At 37.1% G+C, this 24,022-nt stretch overlaps 2 protein-coding genes across 3 annotated transcripts in view; one reads left to right on the top strand and one right to left on the bottom strand.

The window, feature by feature from the left end:
• The window catches only part of RTN4IP1 (reticulon 4 interacting protein 1), a 48,345-nt gene extending 41,370 nt beyond the window's left edge, over nt 1–6,975 (bottom strand). The window contains exons 1-2 of one of the 2 annotated variants that reach the window (XM_045544110.1): nt 6,244–6,975; nt 53–204 (exon numbers count right to left, since the gene is read on the bottom strand). In XM_045544110.1, coding sequence (XP_045400066.1) covers nt 53–204; nt 6,244–6,517 — 426 coding nt within the window. In that variant the 5' untranslated portion in view covers nt 6,518–6,975. The remainder of the gene's footprint in view (nt 1–52; nt 205–6,243) is intronic. The other variant, XM_045544111.1, reaches the window with a different exon arrangement.
• A 75-nt stretch (nt 6,976–7,050) lies between these two features.
• QRSL1 (glutaminyl-tRNA amidotransferase subunit QRSL1) overlaps nt 7,051–24,022 on the top strand; it is a 28,334-nt gene continuing 11,362 nt past the window's right edge. Inside the window, exons 1-5 of the mRNA XM_045544112.1 lie at nt 7,051–7,187; nt 15,072–15,231; nt 15,556–15,654; nt 16,687–16,783; nt 20,497–20,673. Of these exons, the coding sequence (XP_045400068.1) occupies nt 7,164–7,187; nt 15,072–15,231; nt 15,556–15,654; nt 16,687–16,783; nt 20,497–20,673 (557 nt within the window). The 5' untranslated portion in view covers nt 7,051–7,163. The remainder of the gene's footprint in view (nt 7,188–15,071; nt 15,232–15,555; nt 15,655–16,686; nt 16,784–20,496; nt 20,674–24,022) is intronic.

Genomic DNA, 24,022 nt, shown 5'->3' on the forward strand with positions numbered 1-24,022 from the left:
GAAAAAGGATGAAATCTGCACATTGAGAAAATAGAGGCGTTCCCTAACTTACCTCATCTCCAGGCTTGAAGTACTTCACATCAAGCCCACATTCCATCACCACGCCAGAGACATCCCGACCCAGGGTCAGTGGAAATTCTTCTCCTCTGATTTTAATGTGTAAAGGATCACGCTTCATATTTAAAGCCGTAGCTCCATAACCACCTACAAAATACAATTTACCTGTTTCCTCCAGAAGTAAGAGTGGAATGATTTTAAAACTACTACAGGATTATAGGCCAGGTACAATTTTAGATGCTCAAGACATAGACGATAAAGTACTTAACCTTATAATTTTTTTGTCATTACACAGGAAAGCATAAAAATAATAAGTATTATTCCTTTAAAAAATTACTACAAAGTCATAATCACTTATTAAAACTAAAGCTGCTATTGCTCAAAATATTTTTGAAATTTGAATTGTAAAATTGTCTTCAGGCCGGGCGCGGTGGCTCACGCCTGTAATCCTAGCACTCTGGGAGGCCGAGGCGGGTAGATCGCTCGAGCTCAGGAGTTCGACACCAGCCTGAGCAAGAGCGAGACCCCGTCTCTATTAAAACTAGAAAGAAATTATCTGACCAACTAAAAATATATATAGAAAAAATTAGCCGGGCATAGTGGCACATGTCTGTAGTCCCAGCTACTTGGGAGGCTGAGGCAGGAGGATCGCTTGAGCCCAGGAGTTTGAGGTTGCTGTGAGCTAGGCTGAAGCCATGGCACTCTCTCTAGCCCGGGCAACAAAGTGAGACTCTGTCTCAAAAAAAAAAAAAATTGTCTTCAGAACTTTTAGTAGTGTCTTTTATACAGTTTTACTCTGTTCTTTGAGGATGGTATCTTTATTGACTTATTAATTCATGAACTTTTTAAACAACAAAGATGTTTGGTGCCAAGTCTCATGAAGAAGATAAATGTTAAAGCTGTTTAAAGTTAATAAACAAGGGATGGATATAAAGTATTTAATACTGGTATCAGTCTATGAGTAATGGTCCCATCTCCTAAAAAATGTTTCTAGAACATCACTTTTGGAATAAGTACATAAATTCCTGAGTGGGAAAGAGCCACTTGGCTGCATCTATTAACTCACATTAACTGTTTATCATATTTAAGAATATTTACATAAATATCAGCTAAATAAAGCTGAAAACATTCTTCTAATCATAATTTTTTGGTTCAGATAAATTGGCTGCTCTATCTACAATACTCCAAAGTAATTTATTACACAGCTTCAACATATAAGATGTTTTTTCTAAGACACAAAAGTATCTGTTATTCTCTCTTCTGCTTGACATTTTTCTGAAGAGAACATTTCTGCTATGTGAGGCTGTCCAAGATAGGCACCCTGCCTACTTTTCCGGTGTCATATACCACTGCTTGCCCCACAATGCATGCTCTAGAATCACTAACCCACTCTGTCTCCCCCTCCTGTGAGCAGTAGAACATTAGATCTCAAGGATGAGAAGAAACCAGCACAGGAGCCTGAGATGGCAGGCTTGCCCAGTGAACTGAGAGGTGGCCTGAAAGCCAAGTGAGGAAGGTCATTTAAAGAAGTCAAATGCTGCTGACAGGGAAGACATGTTTTCAAATAAGATCAAAAGCTACTAACAGGCTTTAAAACAAACAAACAAATAAGACTGGATTTGACAACATAGAGATCTTTGGTAACCTTGATAGGAACAGTGTGCTAGGGAATGGGAATAGGAAGCAAAGCACTGGAGACTAGGAGAAGATCAAACTCTTTCAAACAGATTTGTTATAAAGGGGAGCAGGGAAATGGAGCAGTGCCTGGAGGGAATAACTGAGATGAACAGAGGATTTTTGAGTGGATTTTTTTTAAGAGGGGAGAAATAACAGCAAGTTTATAAGCTAATTGTAATCAACCAGCAGAAAAGATTGACGATACAGGAGGAACTTGCCGGAATGAGACCCCAGAGTAAGTGAGAAAAGATGGGATCAGGAACACAAGTGTAAGGTTGGCCTTAGATAGGAGCGATGACAGTCCATACAGTAGGAGCAAAGGTAGAAGATACAGAGAGAGAGGCTGACAGGTGGGTAGCTTGCAGAAGTTGTTTTTCTAATAAAAATCCAAGACACATGGGAGGAAGTATTTGAAAGTTGGGATAGTCCCAGAAAATCTAAGCTGATGGCCATTATGCAAACATTACACATTTGCCATCTGGCTAGTTAGGACCACATTCTGCCAGGGAAAAAAAACAACTTCACATGTAATACTCACAAAAGTCACATGCTTCATTTTTCCTGTCTTATATTTCTTTTCCACCATTAAAACATAATTCAACAATTATTCACTGAAACCTCTATGTGGTTTGAACAGAAGTGGGCATTGAGCCATGTTAAATTTTAGCTGCTGTTTCAGAGCTGCAAAAAAGGTTTCAGTCTTCTTTGAGTACAGAGCCTACAGCTCATGGTTGTTTTCCAAGTTTTCTTGGTCACCCTGATATGCTAATGTATTAACTGAGTAGCCCTAGCTCACTCGTGCTATCTAAACTAGCCCCAAATCCAGAATGCAGCTAGCTGGTAGATAGTAATTGAGAACCTCCTTGGCAACACAAATGAATGAAGCCCTTAAGAGTTCCATCCCATTGATAGAGGCTGCCACTTTGACTTGTTCAAAGTTGTGCCAATTTGGAAAATCCTAAATCTGTCATCCATTTCAAAGACTTTAATCCCATCTAACGAAACCAAACTTTGTTGGTATGATGCTGTTGGCTGTATTTTTTAAGTTATCCATTTCTTAAGCCATTTCTATGATTTATTATTTTATGGCCAACAGTAGTGGCCATCTCCAGCAAAACAGCCAGCCTTCATCTTTCAAAATAGACGTGTCTCTTATTTTCTTGTCAAGGGAAATAACTGCTTCCTACAGTTCACGATCTCGTACTCATTATTTTATTTCCCCAAGCTACTATTTCGGATATCTTCTGCAACAACAATAATACATTCTCAAAAAGAATCCATGGCAGAGGAGGGAAAAAAAAAAAAACAAAGAGGATAACTTACAAATAATATTACCTAGTCAAGTCATAAAAAACTAAGATGTCTCAAGAATACCATATAAAAGATGTTTTACAGTATAATATTATTAAATAGCAGCCAAGAAGAGTCTAAATACAGCCATTCTACTGAAATGAAAATGTACACAACACAAATTGTGCATGTGTATTTAAAGAAATGAAAAATTTACAGATCTAAATGAAGACAAAATGTAAAAATTACTCATGGATAAAATGCTGCTAATTTAAGTCTGCAATCTTAAGTCAGAATGAAAATATAAAATGGCATAAAAATAACTGAATGACAATTACATATGTGGAATGCTGAAATAGGTTAATGAAGCATGGGATCTATCTTCAAAGATCTTACGGATCAAAAGACATACTGATCATTGGGTAAAACCTACCACTTACAGACATAGTGTAAGAATTAAATTATTAATATCTTTAAGACCAATGTAAAAAGAATAAAGTAAAACAACATGCCCAACTAGTAGCAATTATTCAAACAAATTCAAAAACAAAATATATCCGTGGATGTCATGAGGCAATCATAGTAAAGTCATTTCGATTCATTCTTAATAGAACTTTCTAACCATTTTGACTCCAAAAGTCTTTCCTCAAACCTCTTTCCCCCAAAATACACAACAGTTATCTATCACATAGTCTAGATAGGTGCTGTCCAATAGAAATATAATGCCAGCCACATACGTAATTTAAAATTTTCTAGTATCCACAAAAAAGGTAAAAAGTGAAATTATTTTTAGTAATATTTTACTTAATTTGTCCAAAATATTACCAGGTCAACAAATAATCAATACAAAATTCTTAGTGAGACATTTTACCTTCTTTTTTTCTAAGTCTTTGAAATCTAATGTGCACATCTCAATTCAGACTAGCCACATTTGAACTGCTGAATAGCAACATGTGGCTAGTGGCTACTATATTGAACAGTACAGGTCCAGATATATTCATTAAGTTAAAAATAGCAGCATTCAAAATTAGAGTCAAAGGGCCTAAAGACAGTGAATCTTTATTTCCCTAATTCAGAAGTTCAAGTTTGGTACATCCCCAAAATCTTTTCAAAGACTCCAAGAAGCCCTTTCTTTTCCAACAATCTACGAGGGCTGGCTTTTCTTCATTATTTCAAATGATGTACTGCAACAGATTGAATACATAAGCACATATGAAAATCCAGTTGTCTTATTAAACCAGATAAAGACTTTTGTGAAAGTATAAAACAATGATAGTCTTCTAACTTTTTGGCTTATTTTGGAAAATATCAATTTTTCATTGTAAGCTCTTTGAAAGAAGATCTCATGCTCTATTAACTATTACTTGTTCTGGTGCTTCATGTATGTAGTTGTCTCTTAGTCATTATTTTCATGTCATTCTATATTTTCAATCCTAATTTTGTAATGTTAACATAAAAGGGGTTTACTGTATTTTTAAATCAATTAATATTTAAAATTTTGTTCTAAATTCTAATAAGGTAAATATTGGTAACTATAGCTTACATTAAAAAGTCCATTATTTTTTAAGAATGTGAAGAGATCTTGAAACCAAAAAAATTTTTTCTTTTTTTTTTTTTTTTTTTTGAGACAGAGTCTCACTCTGTTCCCCGGGCTAGAGTGAGTGCTGTGGCATCATCCTAGCTCACAGCAACCTCAAACTCCTGGACTCAAGCAATCCTCCTGCCTCAGCCTCCCGAGTAGCTGGGACTACAGGCATGCACCACCATGCCCAGCTAATTTTTTCTATATATATTTTTAGCTGTCCATATAATTTCTTTCTATTTTTAGTAGAGACGGGGTCTCACTCTTGCTCAGGCTGGTCTCGAACTCCTGAGCTCAAACAATTCGCCCGCCTCGGCCTCCCAGAGTGCTAGGATTATAGGCGTGAGCCACCGCGCCCGGCGGAAACCAAAAAATTTGAGAAGTGCTACCCTCATCTACCATATCACTCCTGAAAAAAAGAAGAAATGAAGTCACAGTCTCAACATTTTCATACTCTCTACAAATTCCACAAAATGGTTCATTCTATTATTAATCTTAATCTTGCAGTTAGATACATATATGAACAAAGAAATTAAATTCATCACACATAAGTCATAGATGAGAATTACTATTGAGGCAATTGGTTGAACATAGGTCTACACACAAGCCCTGCCGAACACTGACCCATGAGTAAACTGCATATGGCAGCTTGCTTAAATCACTGAGGTTAACCAACCTGTGATTAACATTTGAGGTTAATCACCCTAAAAGACGTGTTTTCTGATTTCTTCAGAAGAACATACATGAGTTCCCATAAGAAAGACTGATAATATTTTTGACATTATTTTCCAAAGTTAAAGCAATTCATAAATACTAGTATTTTCAGCACTATAATAAATAGCTGTATTATATATATAAGGAATAGAGTGTTCTCCAAGCTTTGTGAATATATTCCAGCAGAAATTAAGATTATTCCCCTTTGGAATGGAGCGTAACAGAAAAGTGTGTTTTTAAATGTTGAGGGCAGAACACAATAGCAGAAATGAGGAAAGTACTATGTCTATATCCTGTAGTACTGTTCCGTTGCTTTATCCACTGGACCAATAAAGAAAGCACTAGCCGTGCATGGTGGCGCATGTCTGTCGTCCCAGCTACTCGGGAGGCTGAGGCAGTAGGATCGCTTAAGCCCAGGAGTCTGAGGTTGCTGTGAGCTAGGCTGACGCCACGGCACACACTCTAGCCCGGGCAACAAAGTGAGACTCTGTCTCAAAAAAATAAAAGAAAGCGCTGAGGAAAGGGGGAGCAAAGAGGAGAGCAATTATTACAAAAATGCAAATTCTGAAGTGATGAGGAAACACAACAATATCTCCAGAACCTGTGATGGATTTCAGAGTATCACAAAGTTCACAGAAGAGTACACCTGAAAGTCAGCTGTAGATACAATTCTCAAGTCCCAATTTACATGTTAAGGAAGCATGGAAACAAACATTTTGTAAAAGAGTAAAGTATGACCTGGCCACTGCAATTTCAAAAATTTTGGAAATTAACATTTGCAGAAGTGTTATCAAAAATCTAAATGATTCCTTTGTATTAATCAAAGAAGTGTAATAATCAAAAAACTGACCTTTTAAAACTGATTATCTGAGGAAATTGATTTTAAAAAAAAGGGTAACGAAGAGTATCTTTCGAAAACTTACTTCTCATATTAACATCTATAGGATTTACACTCGCAGCATGGACTTTGATAATGACTTCATTTGGATAGTGTATGATAGGTATCATCATGTTCTGAGTGAATCGAAGCACTTCATTCTTCCCATACTTATCTATCACCCATGCAGGCATGACAGTGCTCCTTGGAGAGGTAGTACTAATCTTTCTAACTGAAGGCATTTGTGCAACTTTGCTTCTCCAGAAGCAAACTGCAGCACATGCATTTCTTCTAAGTACACATGTCTTCAGAAACTCCATTGTAAACAGAGGTTGAATTGAGTGCCCCAATTAAAATGCACTTGAACTGGATCAAATTGTCACCCCTGAACTCGGTCAAATTCTGCCAAACACACAGGCTAGTTTCAAAACTGAAAGCATTCAAAATTAAGCATTCGAAAATGAAGTTAACCTAACGGAGCAACTGAAGGAAGAATGCGGAATTATTATTGGGCTCTTCGCATCTGAAATGCTCCAATTAACGTTCCAGCCAGGATTCCGTCCATTCTCCTCCCTCCTTTACACCCGCTCCCCCCTTAAAAAACAAAAGCAGATATGCAGCACCCCCTAGACCCCAGTCCTGGGAGCCCTCGGCTGGACAAGCAGACACCGCTCGCGATCCGAGGCTGCAGAGAATCGCACGCTTCCCAACTGCAGCCGAGACCCTGCACGGGAGTCTCCTTGCTCGCCCGCCTTTGTCCCGGCCAGGAAGGGTTTGCGGCGCCAACCAATCGCGTGCAAAGATGATTTCCTCGGGCTGCAGTTCAACCAATCCAAGTACTCGGTGCTGAAGGGTTCGGTGACGATCAAAGATGGCTGCGCCCACGTAATACCGCGAGCGCCCGTTGACCTCAGTTTTTTCTCCTTGTCACCTGGCCCTGGTGGTGGCAGGCTGAACACGAGGACCATGCTGGGCCGGACCCTCCGAGAAGTGAGTGGAATTAGTCCGCTGAGGGGCCCGGGAGGGCGGAAAGTTTCGCGGGCCCCGTGGACAAGGAACCCCGGTCTGACTACGCACCTAGGTCCGCATTGCCGCCTCCTTCCCTTCAACTGGGTGGGGGATTCGGACCTTTCGGTCCTTAGGCTGTACTCACCTTATCCATTCAGAAGTTATACCTCAGCAAGGGAGATCTCCGCACTGCGCAGCTGTAGGGTGGAAGTGCACATCCATTCGGCTTTTCGGGATCAGATGTTCACTCAAGCTACGGCCGGGTTCCGGAGGGTCTATCGGAGTGGGCTTAACCAGACAACGGGGACTTTGCCGGGCCGGTTCAATCTCTCTTCTGTCCCCGATACTCAGCAGATGCAGTTCTCGCGAATTCGTAGTTTGCAAACTCCAAACGAGTCATTTTTGGCTTTTTTTTTTTTTTAATTCATTCTCCAGGCTTCACTTAACCACTAAGATACCAGATTCCGTAACCCATGTCTCCATTGCCTGGACATCAGTTTTGAACTCTAGGCTACATTTGTGGACATCTCTTCCAAATGCCCCCTAAGCACCTCAAACTCACTTTAACCGAAGTTGAAGTCATCATTGTAACAGGGACTACCTCTTACCTGTCAACCCCCATCTTTAAAACAAAAACCTCTGAATTCTTCTCAATTCTTACTGTAACCTTTTCTTTTAATGTCACAACTACAATCCCATTTGCCCTTAGATACTTCCTTGTCAAATATGAAAATATTCGACAAATCATTAAGCCCTGTTAATTCTATCTTGTAGATATGGCCAGACTCTGTTCTCTCATGTTACTTCTGCTATTATGGTGTTAATTCAGGTCTCCTTGCCTTCTGGCCCAGATCTCTCAGCCTTTAAACTGACTGCAGGCCCACTGCTATCAGAATCACCTGGGGCCCTTTACTAAAATTACAGCTGTGTCCCACTCTAGGCTTAATCAGACATATCTGTGAGATATGGCCCCTAGCGCGGTTTAAAGGGAGCTCTAGGTGATTTCTAGTGATAAGTAGTGGTTGAGACCCTCAAGTGGTTGAGACTATCCTGCCTTTCATCTTCCTTTTTTATCTCCACCCAGGAAGTCTTCTCCCCTGCCCAGCTAGCAGCCTGAAATCATAATTATACAAAGCTGTAAGTTATAAGGCCGGGCTTGGTGGCTAACACCTGTAATACTAGCACTCTGGGAAGCAGAGATGGGAGGAACGCTTGAGGTCAGGAGTTCGAGACCAGCCTGAGCAAGAGCAAGACCCTGCCTCTACTAAAAATAGAAAAAATTAGCAGGGCGTGTTGGCATGTACCTGTAGTCCCAGCTACACGGGAGGCTGAGGCAGGAGGATTGCTTGAGCCTAGGAGTTTGAGGTTGCTGTGAGCTAGGCTGATGCCAGGGCACTCTAGCCCCGGCAACAGAGCAAGACTGTGTCTCAAAAAAAAAAAGAAAGAAAGAAAGAAAGCTATGTTATAATGAGAATTTTAAATCCAGACTATTAAATAATAAATAGTTCTTCCCCAAAATACATTATTATTTTGCCATCTTAAATTGCATCAGGCATATGTTGTCAGTGAAAAATCAAATTTCTTCTTAAAAAAAACAGAAAGTTCCCCAAAACTTGTATTAAAATAAAATACAACCTACAAAAATGTGATATTTGCTTTGTCTGCTTTTTCACCTGTCAATCTGAATAACAGAGAGAGAGACTGTCCAAAACAAAATGATATTTATTTGGGAATAACAATGCCATGGGAATATGGGTGCCATAGTAAACTATGTGTGTATACAAGGAGGTGGAAGCTAGGGGAAGTTTTGAATCAGTTATCCTTGGCTACAAGGATCAATAACAAGGGTGGTGTCAGTTCAAGGTTGCACATGCAGTTGCTAGACAGACATCCTTGCAGAAGTTCTATGTGTGTGTGTAAAGTTGCAGTGGCCTTTGTGTGAGGTTGTGGTTTTTGCAGTCTTTTGTGATAGTTCTTATCAGCCATTTGTGCATGAGAACTGTCTCTTCATTGCCTTCCCTGGCTCCGTTTGTCAGGGTTTTAACACAAATGACTTTATTTTGATTTTGACAACTTTCACATCCTTTTAAGAACCACCTTTTTTGTGCTACCCTTTTCTAACGTTGTGAGAAACAACTTTTGCGTCGAGGGGGGAAAGGAAAGAACCATTTAAGAGAGTGGACCCAAGAGGAGACTGAGAGTTTGCCTGGGCATGATTGCCTTCACTTAATGATTCCTCTAACAAATACTTATTAATGCCTACTGTGTGTGAAACATTATTTAGTGGTTATTTTCGCAGCCCCAAAGGTATCTTCTGTCCACTTTGTATTTTTTGCACATCACTGTACTGATGCCCCAAATTCTGCAATTAGTGAGTGATTAATTCAGTACACGTTCTCTTTAAACATGTACAGATGCCTAAGAGGGTTGAATGATTTGTTCACTCATTATTTTAAATTGCAATAGTTCAATCAAATTTCTTTGTAACACTTGAGTTGAGATACTCAATTGAAGAAAATGGAAATTTGCTAGGGTTGAAATGAGGGCAAGGGGCTGGAAATACGGATTTATGAAACCATTTGGGGGATGTTATGGAGGCTTAAGGTAACGGGAGCCCTGGGAACAGCCACCAAAAGGAGGTAAAATGTCAAATAGGTAAAACTAATATTTGTAATTTTATCCAGCTGCATTCAGGAAGGGGAAGGAGCCTCACTTTGTCTTTTGTGGCATAATCTCTGTTTCTAGGAGCCAGACACCAGGCTAATCTTATCAGTTGTAAAGTTTAATTAATGATATATTCAATTGGCTCCTGGGGGTCTAACCTAAGAACATTTAATCATTATTATACAGGGAAATAGATTCCAACTTTTAAACAACTCAGTTATTCATCCATTCAACTAATATTTATTGAGCACCTCTGTGTTCCAAGCACTGGGGATTAGCATTGAAGACAGACAGAAGCTCCTGCCCTTATGAAACCTACATTTTTTTTGTGGGAAAGCAAGCATTAAATAGTTTTTCTTTTTAAGTAAATGATATAATTTCAGGTAGTATAAGTACTAGGAAGAAAAATTAAGTCGCCTATACTGTGAGAACTAGGCTGATTGAATGGGTGATATTTAATAGAGACCAGAAGGACATGAAGGGTAAGCCCTGGAAATATCGGGAAGAAGAGTGCTTCAGGCAAAGGGAGCAGTAAATACAAAGACCCTGAAGCAAGAGCAAGCTTTACATGTTCAAAAAATAGCAAGAAGGCCAGCATGCCTGGAGAGAAGTGAATGAAGAGGTAGGAGAGGTTAGAGAGATAGACAGGAGCCAGATCATGGAGAACCTTTGTAGCCGTAGTAGAGAGTGCGGATTTTTTTTTTTTTTTTTTTTTTGAGATAGGGTCTTGCCCTGTCACCCAGGCTAAAGTGCAGAGGCATAGTTATAGCTCCCTGCAGCCTCAAACTCCTGGGCTCCAGGGATCCTCCCTCCTCAGCCTGAGGAGCTGGGACCACAGGCACATGCCACCACGCCCAGCTCAGTGCAGATTTTATTTTAAATGTAATAAAAAACCTCTGGCAAATTTTGGGTCTGCGGATGTGAACTGATTTAAGATTTTCAAAGCTCCTTCAGGTTACTCGTAAGGACTATGGTCTATAGGAAAGCAAGCAAGGAAGCAGAAAGACCAGTTAGAAGGCTATTGCATTGGCAAGAGATGGTAGCAACATGGATAGGGTGGCAACAGTAGGGGTAATGGGAGTGGGTATTATTTTTTAAGTTAGGGCTTGCAGATGAGTTGGATATGGGGGTTGAGGAAAAGAGAAGAATCAAGGAGAGTACTTAGGTTTTTGGGCTGGGCAATTGGGGAAATGGTAACATTTATCAAGATGGAAAAGACTGGAAAGGGAAAAAGTTTAGAAGGAGGAGGTTCTCAAGAGTTCTGTTTTAGACATTACTTTTAAGATGCCTCCTAGAAATCCAAATGAAGATGTCAGTTAAGCGGTGGACACGAGTTTGGAGCTCAGGAAAGAAGCTAGATATGAAGATACGAATTTGCCAGAATATAGAAGATGATTGAAGCTATATGGCCAGATGAGATTGCCTGGGAAGTTGAGTGTAAAAATAAGGGCCTAAAACTTTCCAACATTTAGAGGCCAGCAACATGAAGTAAAGCCAGCAAAAGAGACTCGAAAGAATGGCCAAGTGAGGCAGGAGGAAAGCCAGGACAGTGTGTTATTCTGAACACAAGTAAAGAAGCATTTCAAGGAGGGAGTGAGCACTTGTGTTGAATGCTCCTGTGAGTACTATAAAATGAGCATTAAAGTGTTGACCACTATGTTTAGGAATGCAGAGGTTGCTGGTGATCTTGCAATTTCATGGAACGATGAAGACAAAAGCATGAATGGAGTGTGTTAAAGAGAGAATAGGTACCCATTAGCTGGACACTCAGCCCTCAAGAGCACTCCTACACCTTCAGCACTTAGCAAGGCAGTTTTTTTTTTGAAAGTTCTTTTCCTAAGTGAACTCCTGTGTTATTTGTAAAGTTAATAAAAATGTTCTCCACTTTGTTACAGAGGAGTAAATGCCATAATGCCTTGCATAGAGAATAATTATACAGGTTGAACATGCCTAATACAAAAATCCAAAATCTAAAATACTCCAAAATCTGAAACTTTTTGACCGCCATGACACTCAAAGTTCATGCTCAAAGGAAATGCTCATTGGAACAGTTCAGATTTTGGTTTTTTGATTAGGGATGCTCAGTTGGAAAGTGTATCATGCAAATACAGTATTCCAAAATCTGAAACACTTCCAGTCCCAAGCATTTTGGATAAGGCTATCCAACCTGTAGTATAGTGTTTCAGAGCATGGGTTTTAGAAACAAGATCAGTCCTTGGTTGAATCCCAGCTCTGCTGCTTTTTAGCTCTGGGACCTCAGGCAGGAACTTCAGTTTTTTATCTGCAAAATGGACGTAGTAACATCAGCCCCTCAGTGTGGATGTAAAGATTAAATGAAATATAAAGCTCCTAGGACAATGCCTAGAACTAAGTGCTAGCTATCATTAACATTAATTTTGTTACAGGGACTGAATTACTAAATTAATAAATAACTTGCATGCATTTATAATTTTCCTTCCCCTACTTTGTAAGAAGAGTGGTTTCTAAGGAAGTTTTCTTAATTTTTCTAAGGAGGTATATTAGTTTTCTATTGCTGCATAACAAATTAGTATGAACTTTGTGGCTTAAAATAGTGTAGTCTTATTATCTGACAGTTTTGTCCATGAGAAGTCTAGGCATGGAGTAGCTGGGTTCTCTGCTCAGAGTGGCACAAGGCTGAAAGCAAGGTGTCAGCGAGGGCTACGGCTTCATCTGGAGCTCCAGACCTCTTTCAACCTCATTAGTTGTTGGCAGATCCCATTTCCTGCAGTCATGGGACTGAGGTCCCCAATTTCTTGCTGGCCATGTGGGTAGAAAAATCAGTGAGCTGAGGGGCAGGAGATGTGGGATGACTTTAAATGATGTTTAGGAGATCATGTGAGTATTGGTAATGATGTATTCTGGGCAGTGACCAGGACAGTTGGCAGCTGCGGTGAAGTGAAGGAAAAGTTTGTGTGAAGTGAGGGCAAGGAACCAAGAGGCCAAATGTCAGTGTACACGGACTTGAAGTTTGAGTGAGCAAGAGTGACAATAGGCAGTAGTAACAAAGATGACAGGAGCCAGGTGCTAAAATCATCAACGAATAAAACGTAGTACCAGGGAGACTAGATCAGCACACGAGGGAGGTATAATCTCCTCCAGGGCATGTGCTTCAGAGGACCTGTGATGTTTGAGACAAGAGGGAAGAGACAAGCTGGAGGAACAGGGAGGACACCTGCCTGTACACCCCCTCCCCCAACACACACACACTGAATATGATACCTGGTAGGTAGGCACCAAATGGGAGAAGCGGTGACTGCCAGGGAAGGCCTAGTTTCCATTAAACAAAAGGCTTCCCGGAGAGAATTTTTTTTTAAGGTGACTTTGTTTTATTATATATTCAGATCTGACACCTGCAGTTTTGTCCCTTGGGAGCTGTACATACATTTTATATTTCCTCCTCCTTATGCTTAGTCCATATCAGCTAATTAGCATCCTCTGTTTTCACTTCTCTTTTCCAATTTCCTTATTTTCTCTAATCTGGAGTTCCTTAAGATGGTCCTAATGAAGATCAGCACCATTTACAGTCTCATTTCTTGCTTTTCTAACCACAACTGTAACTCCATAGCTCTTGTAGCAGTTGGCAAGTCAGAAAGCAGCTGGAAGATAGTAGGTATTAGGGGACCTGAGGGGAATCAGGGAAGGGGAGAAAGTGGCGACACAATTTTCCCGATTATTATAATTTTGCCATGAGATAGGTCTTCCTTTATATCTCTCTGTCTCTCTAGCTTTGGGTTTTTGCTAGTTCTGACTCCCTTCTGCCCAGCCTACCACTGTCCTCTTTATTCCCACTCCATATACACGATGTTAGAACACACTGCTGTTGTTTCTAGCTTTTTATAAAGAGTTTATATTTCATACAAACTATTCAACAGAAATATCTCTTCTTGTTACTAAGTCACCTCCTTAATTTAAGTCAAGCCTCGCTGCCCTCCCATTCCTGCAGCACTGCCGCAGCCTCCCTGTGGAAGTCCTTTTCCTCTTGTCCGTGAGCGTTAGGGGTCCTCTCAATGCTCTAATCCCACTGCTTTTCACATTTGAAACCCTCTGCCCTAAGAATGCCATTACTTTGATGATTTATTCAATAGCTGAGAACAGATCATTTGCAGATTTTCTCCTCAAATGCAAACTCCTGTTGCTTGTTGCATGTGACTCAACTTGGAGGACAAGCTAAGCCTCCAGTAGAGATACAAATGGTGAGGAGCATATCTTATGAAGTCCCCTATCCTTTACTGTTTGCATGACTTTGGACAAGTCACTCAACCTCTCTGAGCTTCAGTTTCTCCATTTGTCAAATGAAATTAATAATACTTGAGCTGTCTGGTTGTCTTAAGGGTTAAATGAAAGAAAAGGGTTAAATTATATAAAGCAACGGTACCTGGCTTTTGGTAAATGCTCGATATTACTTCTCCCTCTAGCCCCCTTATCTCTCAGCTCCCACCTTATCCAACTCTCTTTTTGTATAATCTTCAAAGTTTCGGTGTCATCTTTGACTTCTTGTTATTCATTCCTTTTATCTGATTAGTAAGTACATATTATTACTTGCTACAGGAAATATTACACAGTCCTCACTTCATCTCAGGCCCTACTTCCTGTCAATATGCATGCTCTAGTCACTTTTAGTGTAGTTTATTTTAACTCTTTCTTTACTATCCTTCCTAATGCATCAGAGACAGAATTTCAGAAAAGTTTGTTTATTTTTAGTTTGCTCTTGAACCTATATTTTATACGCATTTTTCTCAATTCATAGTGTCTCTTGCTTGAATCCCACAATATATATACAGATCTTATTTAGAACCATAAAATCATGCAGTGCCTTGTCCAGTTCACTTCTCTTTTTTCTCTCTGGACTGCCTGTTTTGTAGCTAAGCTACCTTCTGTACATTATCTACCCATACCCATCCCTCACCCATGCTGGGCCTCAACTCCCCCAGAACGTTCAACTTCTGAAAGCAGAAAGCTAGCTAGGGAGAAAGAGATCATGCCCTCCACCTGTCCTCAAGCTGATCAATGTGTTATCCCTCGTTCACTACACTATCTAAGTTAGAGAGAGTATGTTTTCTTAATTTTGAACCCAGGCCTCACTTCAAAATTTTATACTTAACCACTCTATCACCCCCTTCAGTATAATATTTGAAACTTCTGCAGACTCAGTAAAAGATTTTTGAATTTTATATACCATAGGTTTCTGCGGCACTGAAACAAGGCCAAATTACACCAATAGAGCTCTGTCAAAAATGTCTTTCTCTTATCAAGAAGACCAAGTTTCTAAATGCCTACATTACTGTAACAGAAGAGGTGGCCTTAAAACAAGCTGAAGAATCAGAAAAAAGATATAAGAACGGTAAATTACTTTTAATTACACTTAATCATTATATCTCTAGAGAAAGAGTTTAATTGGATCTAGTAGTCTTCATTTGGCAAGTGAAGCTTTAAACATAAAACCTACCCTTATTTAAAGAAATTGCCACAAGTTATAATAAAAATGAGGCTAATGGATTTGTGATGCTTTATAATGTCCAAGTGCATTAATTTCTAACAAATTTGATTTCTAAAGAAGTATCTTTGCCAAAAACTAGCAGTTATTATAATAACAGGTATTGACATGTCCTTTTATTTTGAACTATTATCCAATATCCAATTTCACTATTTTGGCTTTTTAATGCAGGTCAGTCACTTGGGGATTTAGATGGAATTCCTGTTGCAGTAAAAGACAACTTTAGCACGTCTGGCATTGAGACAACATGTGCATCAAATATGCTGAAAGGTAAAGTTTAACTAATCAGAGTATGAATAATTTTGTGAAAAGAAGTATTTTTTACTTTAAAGATACTAAAGTACCAATTTCAGACTAATTATATCTTTGAAGGAAATACTTAGGATAGGAAATATTACTTTTTTTACTATTTACTCTTTCAAAATGCAGAATTATTCTTTAGAGGTAGGCCAGCTTAATGAATGAATGCTATTTCAGAAGTTTTAGAAATCCTATTTAGGAAGACTCAATTCAATAACTGATCACCACAAACACACTAACTGACATCTAACTCTAAGTCATTAATAACATAGGAATAAGTATGAACTGGCCATTATTCCCTCTCTCTCGTGGATCATGTGAAGATTCACTAGCATCTACTAACCAGTTGTTTTCTATTTCCTGACTTCTCTTATAGCACAATATAGTGATACTTAGTTTTATTTTTTTAGAGTTTAGTAAGTCAAAAGGAAGCTTGTTTATCAAGGTCCTAGGAGAAAAAAGAAATGGAAAAAAGGTTATTCAGAGCACCACACACTAAAAGTAATATTCCATGAGGAATATGCCCCACATTCCTCTAATAGGTAGACCATTGTTAATTGTTTTGGAATATACACTAGAGCTTTTCAATAGCTAGAGGAAATTTTAATTGAGAATAAAAATCTATTTCTAACCAGAAGCACATAAAAATTACTGTGAGGTATAACATTGTCTGAGAAGAAAAAGTCAAGTACAATGAGCAAAATAACAATTTGTGATTAGTTTCAAATGAATTGTGTACATCTCTATCATGCAGTATTTTGTAGAACTGTTTTAAGTCAATATCTTAGATTATTAAAGTACAGACTATCTTTGGAAAACATATACAGTTAGCAGTAGAAAACATTAACTCCTGAAATAAAGTCAACCTACTATTTAAGTTAGGAATAATTAACACATGTCAATATGAATTGCTTAATTGCAGTTTAAAATTTTGTTCCCTGCATATGATTTACATATTTACTGTTTTGTCTCCTATCATAAAAATAACTGAATTTTTTTCAGGTTATGTACCACCTTATAATGCTACAGTAGTTCAGAAGTTGTTGGATCAGGGAGCTCTACTAATGGGGAAGACAAATTTAGATGAGTTTGCTATGGGGTAAGTAAAATTGAAATTTTCTTCTCTTTCGTTTCTTCCATCTGTATCTTTAATTTCACTGAATGTAGGTACCTAAAAGTAGTGAGGTGATTTCTTGAGGATTCTAATGCCAGTTTCTTAGTCCCTCTGTGAGATTATGTCGGTTGTCTAATAGATATATAGTCATATCTCATTTTGGTTTTAGTTTGCATTTCCCTAATGACTAGTGATGTTAAACACCTTTTCATGTGTCTATTTTACCATCCAAATATCTTCTTCGGTGAATTATCTGTTCAAATTTTTTGTCCATTTTTCTAAATGGGTCACCTTATTATAGAGTTGTAAGAGTTCTTTCATATACTCTGGATTCAAGTCATTATCAGATAGGTGATTTGCAAATATTTTCTCCAAGTCTCTGGCTTATCTTTTCATTCTCTGAACATGCCTTTCAACTAGTAAAAGCTCTTAATTTTGGGCAGGGAATGGTGGCTCACGCCTATAATCCTTGCACTCTGGGAGGCTCAGGCAGGAGGACTGCTTAAGGTTGAGTTCAGGAATTCAAGACCAACCTGAGCAAGAATGAGGCTACATCTCTACTAAACAAAATAGAAAAATTAGCTGGGTGTTGTGGCATGCACCTGTAGCCCCAGCTACTTGGGAGGCTGAGGCAGGAAGATTTCTTAAGCCCAGGAGTTTAAGGTTGCAGTGAGCTATGACACTGCATACTCTACCCAGGGTGACAGTAAGACTCTGTCTAAGAAAAAAACTCTTAATTTTGATGAAGTCCATTTGGTAAACTGGAGCTTATCAGTTGTTTTCTTTTATGATTCATACTTACGTGTCCTAAGAAATCTTAGGTCACAAAGATGATCTCTTAGAAGTTTTATTGTTTTAGCTCTCACATTTAAACTTGTAATCCATTTTGAATTAAAATTTTGTATATGGTGAATAAAGTTCATTTTTTTACATATAGATGTCCAGTAATTCCAGCAGTATTTGTAAAAAAAAAAAAATTATCCTTTCCTCCTTAAATTACCTTATTTCTTTGTCAAAAATCAAACACGTGTAGGTCTATTTCTGGACTCTGTTCTATCTCTGTTTACTCCAATATTATACTATCTTGATTATTATAGCTTTATATAAGCCTTAAAATTAGGTGGTGAGAGTCTTCCAACTTTGTTCTTTTTTCAAAATCATTTTACATAATCTAAGTCCTTTGTATTTTCATTTGTTTTAGAATCAGTTTGCTAATTTCTACAAAAAAAATTTTATGGGATTGTGATTGTCATTGTGTTAAATTTATAGATTAACTTGGGAAGAATTGGCATCTTAATATGGGTCTTCTAATTCATGAACATCCTGTATCTCTATTTAGTGAGATTTTATTTAATTTTTCTCAGTGATGATTTTCTGCATATAAATCTTGCACATAATTTGTTCGATTTTTCCTCAAGTGTTTTATGTTTCTTAATTCTATAGAAAATGGTATTTTTTTCAATTTCTAATTGTTTTTTACTAGTACATAGAAACTTTACATCATGACCTTATTAAAGCACACTTATTACTTCTAGTTGACCTTTATGGATTCTATGAATATTTTATGTAGATGGTTGTATAGTCTGCAAATAAAGACAGTTTTATTTCTTCTTATTTCTTTTTCTTGCCTTATTGCACCAGTTGGGGCCTTCAGTGCATTGCTGAGTAGAAGTGGTGAGAGCAGATATTCTTGCCTTGATCCTGATCTTGGAGAAAAGCATTCAGTCTTTCACCAAAAGCATTGTATATTTCCCCTTTTATCACACTTGTCAGATTTGTAATATTTGCTTGGTCTGTGTTCCCTGTTTCATAGAAACAGAGTCCTTGAACTAATAATCCATAGCAGTAAACTCAAACAAAGGTTTTTAAGACATTGTCTTCATCAGCTGATCAAAATTAACATCACCAGTGAGGGTCAAGTGGACTTTGTGTGCCTCCAGATGTGATTCTCTAAGGACACAACATCACCTATATAATATTCCAACTGAGAATATGTAACTTGAATCTAATAACAGAAGACAAATCCAAAATGAAAAGCATTCTTTTAAAGTATCATATCATAAAAACAATGAAAGGCTATGTATGAAAATCTTCCAGATTAAAAGAGTCTAAGGAAAGTAAAACCTAAAATTATAAAACTTAAAGAAGAAAATTTAGGGAAAAATCTTTATGATCTTGAGTTAGGCAAAGATTTCTTAGAACATATCAAGCATAAATCCATTAAAAAACCCAATAGATTGGACTTCATTAAAATTAGAACTTCTGTACTTTGAAATATACTAGTACTAAAAAGTGAAAAAGCAAGCCACAGACTGAGAGAAAATATTTCCAAAACATATATCTGAAAAAGAACTGGTATCTAAAATATATAGAACCTTTTCCAACTCAATAATAAGAAAATAAGCAATTCAATTTTTTTAATGAGCAAAAGATTTATGTAGACATTCCATCAAAGATGATATATATTAGGAAAATACAAATTAAAACCACAATGAGATTTACATACCTATGAGCATGGCATACTAAAAATGAAAATATCCAGTACCAACAAGGATGCAGAGTAGTTGGATTTCTTAGACATTGTTGCTAGGGAATGCAAAGTGGTATAGCCATTTTGGAAAATAGTTTGGCAGTTTCTTATAAACTTAAACATATGATTAACCATATGACCCAGCAGTCTCAGTTCTAGGTATTTACCTAAGAGATGAAGACTTATGTTTACACAAAAGCACTGGCATTAGGACCTTTCAGTGCAACACTTATAGTGGCATTATTCATAATTGCCCAAAAATGAGAATAACCCAATGTCTATTGGCTGGTAAAGGGTTAAAAAAAAAAAGAAAAGAGGCTAAAGAGACAATAATAACTAAATGCAATGCCTGACTCTATATTATCCAGATCTGAGATGGGGATAAAATGCCACAAAGTACATTATTGGATCAGCTGACAAAATTAGATTACATACAGTAGATTAGAAAAAAGTATTGTATTGATGTTAATTTTACTGAGATTGATGACTCTACTGTGACTATATAATAGATTGTCCTTATTCTTAGGAAGTACATACTAAAGTGTTTAGGGATTAAGGGTCATGATATATATATTAATATTAATAACTTACCCTTTAGTGGCTCAGAAAAAGAAGTGTGTATATGTACATGTATACAAATACACACAGTATGCAAGTTATAAAGCAAATGGGATAAAATGTTAACAATAGGTGCATCTGAGTAAAGGGTATAAAGTATTTGACATGTTATTTTTATTTTTGCATTTTATCTGAGAATAAAATTATTTTAAAAGTTTAAAAATAAGTTATTAGCATTCCACTTGTAATGCTTTTCTTAGAACTTCTGACTAAGGGAGGGATTCCCTCAAAAGACTTCTTAACTATTTTAATATGACCCTATTCAACAGGAAGACCTAAATTCATAAAGGAAATCATCTTCAGTTGACTCTTTTCTTAGCAGACTAGTTTTGTCTACTTTCTACCACAAATGCTCTTCCTTCCCATCCTCCTCAACCATATAATTAATGAAAGCTACATCTGAGCAGACTTCCTGCCTTTTCCAATTCCTGCTACAGTGGATTATTAAAAGCTCAGTGAATGTCGGAAGCAAATAATACATTCAGAAGATGAAATTTTCACATAAAATGAAAGTTTTACTAAAGTATCTTGCTTCACTTCTTCATCTCAGATCTGGAAGCACAGATGGTGTATTTGGACCGGTTAAAAACCCCTGGAGTTATTCAAAACAGTTTAGAGAAAAGAGGAAGCAGAAGCCACGTGGTGGGAAGGAAGATTCAAATTGGCTAATAACTGGAGGAAGCTCAGGTGGGAGCGCAGCTGCTGTATCAGCATTCACGTGCTTTGCGTAAGATACTTTATATGTACTTTAAAACCTATCCAGATACAAACAATCATAAGCTATAGGCAAAATCCAACAATAGGGTGTAGTGCATACCTTGGTGTTTTTCTTTCTTTTTAGTGAGCTATTTGTGCTCAAATGTATATCAAAACTATATCATATAAATACACTCAGGTATACAGTACACTACATGTATTTTACACATTTAACTGTAAGATAATATTTAAACTTTTCCTCTATAATATCTGGTTCTCTTAAAAACATGGTTTTATGGATCTTGCAGAATAAAGCATTGAGCATAAATGGACTTCATTGAATTTCATTTTTAAAATAATTTGTTTTGTATTCACTGTTTATAAAGTATTTAAGGACTAAATATACCATGGCTTTAGCTGAGTGCTGCTGAGCTAAACTGTTAGTAATGTTTTATCCTTCAGCTAAATCTGACTTTTGCAAAAAAAAAGAAAACAGGAAAGAAAAGGAAAAAATGCTCTTAATATGTATGAATAGGATATTTAATGTTTTCATAAATCTGCAACTAAAAATGTATGTCAGTAAGTAAAGTCTTTTCCATGTTAGCAACTGATTCTGTTTATCTATCGTACTTTGTATTTGGTAAGAATCTATCGATCATACTTTAAGACCCATTTGTGAAGCAATTCTTAACCATCTAAAGAAGAGTAAGTAAATATGGTTGTTATTATATTTATTTTATCAGTCTCAATTCAACCAAATTGAATGTGTTTCTTTAGTAATATTGTATGTATTTTATCTCTCCTTAATTGTCCACTAAAACTAAGCTCTTTCATGCACACATTGCAACCAATAAATTTTTATATTTTTTAGAGCTATGGAGATTTAAATTCTACAGATTTTTTTTTCCGTTTTCTTGAAATCTTATTAACAAGTAAAACCATTTCATTTTATCTCTGTGGAATTTTATAGCATTGCATTAATATTAATGAGAGTTCTGACAAGTTAGGACTGCAGGATTAGGTGCCTTTTTTCTATCCTCATCATCCCACTTAGTGTTCATCTTTCTGAATGTGCTCTGAGAAGATGGCATTTTGACACATAATTCCTGTGGAAATGTAAGTTTTACTTTTACACAGCTGCCAGCGAATGCTAATAAGAAAATGTATCTTTTAAAATTGTGAAAGCAGTAGTCTGATTTTGTAGCTTAAATGGACTTGGTAAGAAAGGAAATCTGATTTGCATTTTCTGTAGAGCTTTATTTTAAGGTATACTATAACTTGTTGACTATAGTCACTTGACTGTGCTATCAAATATTGTTCATTCTATCTATCTAACTATATTCTTGCATGCATTAACCATCCCCACTTTGTCCCCCTACCCCCCCTACCCTTCCCAGCCTCTGGTAACCATCATTCTAATCTCTGTCTCCATGAGATCAATTGTTTTAATATTTAGCTCCCAAATATGAGTGAGAACATGTGAGATTTGTCTTTTTGTGCTTGGCTTATTTCACTTAACATAAAGTTCTCCAGTTCCTACATATTGTTGCAAGTGGCAGGATTTCGTTCTTTATGACTATACAGTATTTGATTGTTTATATATATACCACAATTTCTTTATCCATTCATCCACTGATGGACACTTAGGCTGATTCCAAATCTTGACTATTCTGAATAGTGCTACAATAAACATGGGAATGCAGACATTTTTTCAATATTCTGATTTCCTTTCTTTTGCATATATAGCTAGCAGTAGGATTACTGGGTCATATGGTAGCTCTATTTTTAGTTTTTTGAGGAACCTCCATACTGTTCTCCATAGTGGTTACACTAAACATTCCTGCCAACAGTGTATAAGGGTTCCCCTTTCCCCACATCCACACCAGCATTTGTTATTGCCTTTTTGATAGAAGCCATTTTAACTGGGGTGAGATGAAATCTCACTGTAGTTTTGATTTGCATTTCTCTGATGACTAATGATGTTGAGCATTTTTTCATACACCTATGGGCCATTTGTATGTCTTCCTTTGAGAAATGTCTATACAGATCTTTTGCCCATTTTTTAATCAGACTATTCTTTTTCCTATTAAGTTGCTGGAGCTCCTTATATATTCTAGTTATGGATTCCTTGTCAGATGGGTAGTTTGCAAATATTTTCTCCCATCCTGTGGGTTGTCTCTTCACTTTGTTGATTGTTTCCTTTGCTGTGCAGAAGCTTTTTGGCTTGATGTGATCCCATTTTTCCAGTTTTGCTTTGGTTGCCTGTGCTTTGGGGGTATGCCAATGTTTTCTTTTATTAGTTTCATAGTTTCAGGTCTTAGATTTAAGTCTTTAATCCATTTTGATTTGATTTTTGTATATGGCAAGAGGTAAGGATCTAAGTTTCATTCTTCTGCATGTGGATATCCAGTTTTCCCAGCACCATTTTTTGAAGAGACTGTTCATTCCCCAATGTATGATCTTGGTACCTTTGCAGAAATTAAGTTCACTATAGATGTGTGGATTTCTTTGTGTTCTCTATTCTGTTCCATTGGTCTGTGCATCTGTTTTTAATGGCTGTACCATGCTGCTTTGATTTCTACTGCTCTGTAGTATAATTTGAAGTCAGGTGATTCCTCCAGTTTTCTTTTTGCTTGGGATGTGTTTGGGTCTTTGGTGGTTCCATATAAATTTTAGGATTATTTTTTCTATTTCTGTGAAGAATGTCGTTGATATTTTGATGGGGATTGCATCGAGATAGTTTTTTTAATTATGGTAAAATACACATAACATTTACTGTCTTAACCATTTTTAAGTGTACAGTTCAGAAGTGTTAAGTACATTGTTGTGCAATCTCCAGAACTCTTTTCATCTTGCAAAACTGAAACTCTGTACCTATTAACCCTCCTCCTAGTCCCTGGTAACTACCCTTCTACTTTCTGTCTCTATGAATTTGACTACTCTAGGTACCTCATGTAAGTGACATCATATAGTACTTGTCTTTTTGTGACTGGCTTATTTCACTTAGCATAATGTCCTCTAGGTTAATTTTTGGTTTTTTAAAATAAGAACAGCACAAACTCTGTAGGTAATTGGATAAAAAAATGAACAGTCATTTCATAGTTGTATTACAAATACAAATATTAATAAATGTGAAAAATTGTTCCAAAATGCACATTAACAAAACTTTTTGATTATCAAATTTACCAAAAATTTTTAAAAACTGCTAGTACTCAGTGATGATACTGAAACATTAAAACACAATCTGATTTACTGCAATTAGGAATATAAACTGGCATAATCTTTCTGACAAGTGATTTTGACTATATATATCAAGAATTTATAATAATAGGCAGATGTTTATGCCCATTAACTCTACTTCTTGGAAGGTAGCCTAAAAA

Source organism: Lemur catta, chromosome 2 (assembly GCF_020740605.2).
Source record: "Lemur catta isolate mLemCat1 chromosome 2, mLemCat1.pri, whole genome shotgun sequence".
NCBI lineage: Eukaryota > Metazoa > Chordata > Mammalia > Primates > Lemuridae > Lemur > Lemur catta.